The sequence below is a fragment of the Chiloscyllium plagiosum genome, chromosome 32 (assembly GCF_004010195.1).
Source record: "Chiloscyllium plagiosum isolate BGI_BamShark_2017 chromosome 32, ASM401019v2, whole genome shotgun sequence".
NCBI lineage: Eukaryota > Metazoa > Chordata > Chondrichthyes > Orectolobiformes > Hemiscylliidae > Chiloscyllium > Chiloscyllium plagiosum.
The window spans coordinates 2,037,403-2,045,226 of NC_057741.1; the positions used below are offsets into that span (position 1 = coordinate 2,037,403).

General features: G+C 42.1%; 1 protein-coding gene across 1 annotated transcript in view; it reads right to left on the reverse strand.

Annotated features, from left to right (window-relative positions):
• Window positions 1-7,824, reverse strand: part of LOC122539241 (uncharacterized protein C4orf45) — a 39,076-nt gene that overhangs the window by 27,856 nt on the left and 3,396 nt on the right. Inside the window, exon 2 of the mRNA XM_043673943.1 lies at window positions 5,782-6,014. Coding sequence (XP_043529878.1) covers window positions 5,782-6,014 — 233 coding nt within the window. The remainder of the gene's footprint in view (window positions 1-5,781; window positions 6,015-7,824) is intronic.

Here is a 7,824-nt window from a genome sequence, read left to right on the forward strand (position 1 = left end):
GTGTGATGGGAGAGGTGTTGGGTGTGATGGGAAAGTGCTGTGTGTGATGGGAGAGGTGTTGGGTGTGATGGAGGAGTAGACCAGGTTGTCCCGGAGGGAACGATCTCTGCGGAATGCAGACAAGGGGAGGGGGGAAGATGTGTTTAGTGGTGGCATCGTGTTGGAGTTGGCAAAAATGGCGGAGGATTATTCTTTGCATGTGAAGGCTGGTGAGGTGAAAGGTGTTTTCCATTTTGCCTCTGCTTCACCCATTCCCCCCCATCCCCTACATATTCTGTCACATAGCACTGGCTTCAGCCTTGGTCATTCCCAGCTCCTAATCTCCCTATAATCTCTCTATGCACTGTCATTATCACCTCTTTAGTGCTACCTTTGCTTCTGGAGCCATGACTCACCTTCTCTCAGCCTGGTATAAATACCTCCCTATTTCTCCCTTTTCTTTAGCTTTGACAAAGGGTCAGTTAGACTCGAAACGTCAGCTCTTTTCTCTCCTTACAGATGCTGCCAGACCTGCTGAGATTTTCCAGCATTTTCTCTTTTGGTTACTGAAACATCCATGTCTTGCCAATGGAGTAAGTAACATCCTTTGTTCCCTGAAACTCTCACATTAATTCCCCTTTCAGTCTCATTAATTGCACACTACTTCTCACCAGAAGGCCATATTTGACTAAGTGTGATGTCAAGAAGCCTTGGCAAAACTGGAGTCGAAAGGGAATCAGGGAAATCTCTTGATGGTTGGAGTCATATATAGGAAGATGGCTGTGGTTGTTGGAGGTCAGCCTTTCAACTCGAGACCATCTCTACATGAGTTCCACAGGGCAGTGTCTTAGGCCTAACCATCTTCAGTAATAATTCCCCTCCATCATTAAGTCAGAAGTGGAGATGTTCACCAATGTTTGCACAATGTTCAGCACCATTTGTGATTCCTCAGATATTTGTGACAATATCCAGGCTTAAGCTGAAAAATAGCAAGTACCAATTGTGCCATACAAATGCCAGATGATGACCATCTCCAATAAGAGACAATGTATCCCATGGTCACTTGACATTCAAAGGTGTTACCATCACTAATACCCCATTATCAGAAACTCAACTGGACTCATCATATGTATGCAATATCTACAAGAGCAGGTCAGAGGCTAGAAATACTGCAGCAGCAACTCACCTCCTGACTCCATAAAGCCTATCCACATCTACAAGACACAAATCAGGAGTATGATGGAATACACCCACTTGCCTGAAAGGGTGCAGCTTCAATAATACTCAAGAAGCTCCACACCATCCAGCAAAAAGCAGCCCGCTCAGTTGGCACCACATCCACAAAAATCCACTCCCTCCACAACTGACACTCAGGAGCAGCAGTGTGTAGTATCTACGAGATACACTGCAGAAATTCACCAAAGATCCTCAGACAGCACCTTCCAAACCCTCGACTACTTAGATGTAGAAGGACAAAGGCAGCAGATCCATGGGAACACCACCACCTGCAAGTTCCCCTCCAAGTCACTCGCCATCCTGACTCGGAAATATATCACTGTTCCTTCATTGTCACTGGGTCAAAATCCTGGAATTCCCTCCCAACCGGCATAGATTGTCCACCTGGACTGGAACACATGGATTGTAACAGTCAAGAGGGCAGCTCATCAACACCTTCTAAACAGATGGGGAATAAATGCTGACCCAGTCAGCAAACCTCACATCCCATGAGTGAATGAAAAACAAAAATAAAACCTCACAGGCTGCAAACCCTTCTCTGTCTTTTGCCTTGCAGGTATTGCTACATCTTCACCAACGCACGTCAAATGGACAGCTCCCCCAGAAAACAACTTCCTGACCTCTGAGGATGAGAGTACAAAGCTGCCATCAAGGCTGCCCCCTGTACATTCCTTCAGCTCAGATACTGATACCTTGGTAGGAATGTTAGCCATAGAAAATGTGTGACCACAATTTGGTGAGCACCTCACTGTGAGAGTCCCACAGCTGGCCGAGGAAGAAACTCTCCAGGCTGCTGGTACTCAGAGGACTGCCGGAGACCAGGCAGGTAAGGACCCTGTGGTTAAAGCAGTCAGAGACTTCATCCACATGCAGTGAGGAGCAGCAATGGTAGACAGATATGGAGGACATAATTGCCCTTATTGGTCAGAAGCTGCATCAGTGCTGCTTGCATAGACTGGTTGATGTTAGGCCCAGCACCCGCAGGTCTACTGGAGAGCCACACATACCTGCGTTCCACTACCACAATCATTAGTCCTCAGGACCAAAGATATAGTGACAGGAGGCCTGGTGTACCTCCAGTTTCCCCTTCCTCACAAGGAAAAGGGTGGTGCTGGGGGAGGTGCCAGTCACGTGATTACCCAAACACTCAGGTCACTCTAGAGGCTGTCACTCCAGAGGTAGAGGTCTACCTCCACCCTGCCTGATTGACCCCACTGATCTTTCAAAATTCATACCGAGGAGGGTCAATTTTCAGCTGGCAAGAAGACCCTCAGAATGTCTACTTTGTCCGGACACAAGTACTCCCAGGGTCACCCAACAGAAACTCCAGGGCCAAACAGCTCCACAGTCAAGCAGACATCCAGACCCAGCTGCAGAACAAGGGTGGATAGTAAGAAACCTTTTCCCCAGAGTGGAGGACTCAATTCCTAGGAGTCACGAGTTCAAAGTGAGAGGGGAAAAGTTTAGATGAGATATATGTGGAAAGTTCTTCATGCAGAGGGTGGTGGTACCTGGAATGCGTTGCCAGAGGAGCTGGGAACGATAGTGTCATTTAAGGTGTACTTAGACAGATACATGAATGGACAGGGAGCAAAGGGGTACATATCCTTAGAAAATAGGCAGCATATTTAGATAAATACGGATTGATGCAGGCTTGGGGGGCTGAAGGGCCCATTCCTGGGCTGTAATGTTCTTTGTTCTTTGTTGTAGAGAAGGGAGAAGAAGGAAACTTACTGAGTCCATTTTGGTGGCACAGTTGACATCATTTTGCACTTTTTTTTTAATAAATGGCACTGCTTTCATCTTACATTTGGTTGCTCGTCTCTGTGTAGCCCTGAATGTCAATGTTCCATCATGAAACATAATTTCAAATGCTTGAAAGGTGACTTGTGGCTTGGTGCCCATTGTAAGATAACCTGAGTGTATCTCTTGATTGAGGAAAATTCTTCAGACCTCCATGACAGGTGAGGGATAGACTGCGAAACATAAAGGAAAAAGAAGAATACAAACAGAAATGGTGAGAGATGTTTATTTAATGCAACTTTATTTATTCAGAAGATGGAAGTGTCACTGTTTGGACCAGCATTTGTTGCCAATTGCTAATTGTTCTTCAGAAGATAGTAGTGAGCTGGTTTCTTGAACCACTGCAGTCTATTCGATAAAGGTACAGCATGATATTGTCAGGGAGGGAGTTCCAGGATTTTTAACCAGTGATAGTGAAGGAATGGTGATACATTTCCAAGTCAGAGTAGTGAGCTGCTTGGAGGGGAACTTTCAGGTAGTGGGCATTCCTATGTGTCCACCGCCTGTGTCTTCTGGATGGCACCGCTTACTGCTTTGGAAAGTGCCATCTCAGGAGCCTTGGTGAATTTCTGTGTAGATGATACACAGTGTTTCTGCTCAGTGTCAGTGCTGGAGGGAGTATTTGAGGATGAGACCCCTATCAAGTTGACTACTTTGATCTGGATGGTGTCAAGATTCTGCACTCATCCAGACAAGTGGGAAGCATTCTATTACACTTCTGGAATGTACCTTGTGGATGGTGGACAGCATTTGGGGAGTCAGGATGGGAGTTACTCACAGCAGAATTCCTAGCCTCTGATCTGCTCTTGTAGGCAGAGATACTAAAGTCATCAAATTATTAAAGCACAGAAGGAGGCTTTCTATCGAACATTTCAGTCAATTGCATTCTTCTGCTTTACTTAGGTAGATGTTTATACTTTAATATGTATTCAATTATATTTTCTTCATCAGGCCATTACCCAAGTACCCTCACTGAATAGAAAAGGGATGTGAGAGATGTCTGCAAAATAGAGAGGAAGGGAACTCCAGGGTGATCTTTTCAGAAGAACAGAGTTTAAGAATGTCAGAAAAATTTAGAGATTACAATGAGGAAGATAAGTGAGGGTTATTGGGAAAATCAAATAGAAAGACAAAAAAAGAATTTAAAGCTTCGCAACAATCAAAGGAATGTAATACCCAAAGGAACTATAGGTACACAAATGCAAACTTAACTATGACAGCAATATTACAGGCAATCAACCAGCATTATTTAAAAGCATACGAGATAATGGATTCTTGTAAATAAATGATTGGGTGATTATAAATCATTAGAATAAAGAAGTCTGGATTTGATTACTGCCTGGTTAGCTCCTGAAGTATTATCATTTAGACACATTTATGTAAGTGCAATTTAAACTTCTATTGAAGCTCTTCATTCCCATATATGACATTATAAAAGGTCTAGACACCATAAGAGTAAGTACAACGGGATAAATTTCTCATGAGCTCCTTCCACACACTACTGCAACTTTGTTTAAATATGGAAACACCGTCTCTACCACACTTCCACCACCGTTATGGAAGGAAATTCACTTGCAACGTTTTTCACCTCCTGGACCCAGGTTTGATCCACTCCACATACTTGGAGATTGAGAGTCGATTCTTTCTATCGATTGTAACAATTCTAAGTGTTGAATCTCCACTGAATTCTAAATGAGTGCAGGTTGACAATTATTTTTCATAACTAAGGACAAGATGACAGAATCTCCTCCAACAACTTATCCACCACTGACATCAGACTCACCAGTTTGTAGTTCCCTAGCTTTTCCTTGCAGCCTTTCTTAAATGATGGTACATTAGCCACCCTTCAATCTTCCCGGAACCTTACCTGTGGCTTTCGATGATATAAATATCTCTGTAAGGCTGTGCAATTTCTTCCTTAGCTTCCCACAATGTCCTAGGATATACTTGGTCAGGTCCCAGGAATTTATCTACTTGTATGTGTCTTAAGACCTCCAGCACCTCCTCTTTTATAATGTGGACTTTTTTTGAGACATCATCATTTATTTCCCTAGCTTCCATGTCTTCCTCCACAGTAAAACTGATGAGAATTTTTTGTTTAAGGGATCTCACCCATCTCCTGTGAATCCACACATAGATGACCTCACTGATCTTTAAGGGGCCCTATTCTCTCCCTTATTACGCTTTTGCCCTTAATATACTCGCAAAATCTCTTTGGATTCTCCTTTACCTTACCTGTCAAAGCTATCTCACATCGCCTTTTTGTCCTCCTGATTTCCCTTTAAGTCAATTCCATTCCTCTACTTTACTTAAGTAGATATCCCCACATCCTCTCTACTCCTCAAGGGATTCACTTGATCCCAATTGCTTATACTTGACACGTCTTTCTCTTGACTAGAGCCTCAATTATCTCTGTCATCCAATGCTCCCCACTCACGCCAATTTTGCCCTTCATACCAGGAGGAAAGTGCTGTCCCTAAACTCGTTATCTCCCTTTTGAAAGCCTGCCACTTGCCAGACAGCCCTTTAATTGCGAACAGCCTCCCCCAGTCAACTTTTGAAAGTTCCTGTCAAAACCACCAAAATTAGCCAACATATTGTAAATGTTGGTTTTCCTTTTTAAATTAGCATTTCTTATGAATTGACCTGATGAATGCAAGATGAAAAGCTTTGACAAAATGGTGTTTTCAACAATACAAGTTTTGTGTTAACAAATAACAATGACATTTTAAGTAATGATGTTTTAAGTAATAAGTTCAGTACCTTGAATTGCATGCCACTTAAGAGATTGGATTTGTTTAATTTCGGGCCTAAACACCATCCCCAGCCAATCTCTCCCACGTAATGTTGCTTGGGTACCTGATATGAACCATAAGGTGCAGCACGATATAAGTAGTTTAGATTTCCAGTACTTTCAGCAGATACATGTTGACTCTCACCAATGTAGTAAGGAAAGTCAGAGAATTTTGGTCTGAAATGTCTTGAAGCATCTGGCCCTAGAAAAAGTATTGTGCCAACAATTACTTTCATGGAATCAAAGAATGGCTACAAGGGCTTTCAGCCCGACACATCTGCACTGGTCCTTGTAATAGTGACTCACCTTGTGCTGTTTTTCACTACTTTTTAATAAATAGAACATAGAACAGCGCAGAATAGCCCTTTGGCCCTCAATTTTGCACCAACCTGTGAAATAATCTAAGCCCATCACCCTATACTATCTCATCATCATCCATATGCTTATCCAAGGACTGCTTAAATGCTCCTAATGTGGCTGAGTGAAATGCCCTTAATGTGGTCCAAGTAAGAAATCATCTTGTCAGGCAGAGTTAAAAAGAAACGCCACTAGACAGCTTTCATAAGCCATCTGATAATGGGTAGAAACAAAATCACTACTATCTTCCATGTAGTTCAATAATGTTCTTTATTGATATTTATGCTATTAATATGTCATCATGAATATTTGGCTGAGTTGCAAAAGCTACAATTAACTCAATAGTGGGTTCAGAGTTTATAGATTGATTGATGGTTTCAAAACATTTCATAATATTTCTTTTAAAATGTCATTGAAATTTTGAGAAGCTATTAAAAAGTGATAGTGGCAGTAGCCTAATGGTATTATCACCATCTTAATAATTCCAAGGCTATTGTTCTGGTGATATGCGTTCACATGCCACCATAGCAAACAGTGAAATTGTTGTACTTGTTGGTATTGCTATATGGAGCTGTGGATACCCAGTCAATGAGTATATTCAAGGCTGACACTGACAGATATTTGGAGTGTAAGACAATGAAGGGATATGATGATCAGGCAGGATAGTAAAGTTGAAGGTGAGGATCAGTCATGACTTTATTAAATGGCAAGTAAGCTTAAATGATTGTAGGGCTGCTCAGCTCCTGTTTCTTATATTTACTGCTTGCTTGAGAGGAAGAAAAGTGAGTACATATTCTGAAATGGGACTTGGTCTTTAATGAAAACATCACACTAATTTGTAAGCAATTTGGTCAAAATTGCTAATAATCTAAGAGAGAGTAATTTGCATATGTGTGAAAAGTTCAAATTGTAACTTTAACTCATGGTTTAATCAAATTAAAATCTCATTTAGATTTTCAATCCATGATTTAATAAATCTGCTTCTCATTACAGTAAGGCTGTCAGGTTATGTTGTGGGTCAACAATCTGTCAGATTCGTTTGATTAACCTTGTTGAATGGCATTTTGCAGAGGTGCTTGTGTGAACAGGGAACTTTACAATTTGTTTCAGCAAAAGACTTTTCAAAGGAAAAAAAAATGTGAAGAGATAGAAATCAAGGGGCATTCAGTTAATTGCAATTATAATAACCTTTGTACTACATAAATAAATTGAGATAATTGTGGCCTCATAGGAAGAAGACAATCCAACCTATTTCATCATTCAGTTAACTCATAGCTGATTTGTGTCCTGACTCTATCCTATTCACCTTGTAGTGATTGTAGTGAGGCTAGCCAGAAGGACCTTACAGAGTATGAGTTCCCTGATTGGACCCCAATCAGGGAGCCCTGGCTGACAGATATAAACAGGAGTGTCAGAGGTTCTGTTCACTTTGAGACCTGGTTCTGAGGAAACTGGATCAGTGTCAAGGACCTAAATTGGAAGGGGACTAATATACTGGCAGGGAGGTCCACTAGAGCTGCTCGGGAGGATTTAAACTATTAAGGGGGGGAGGGTGTGTGCACCTCATGGAGCTGTGTATGTGTGTGTGTCATACGGAGCTGTGTGTGTGAGTCACGTGGAACTGTGTGTGCGTGTCACATGGAGCTGTGTGTGTG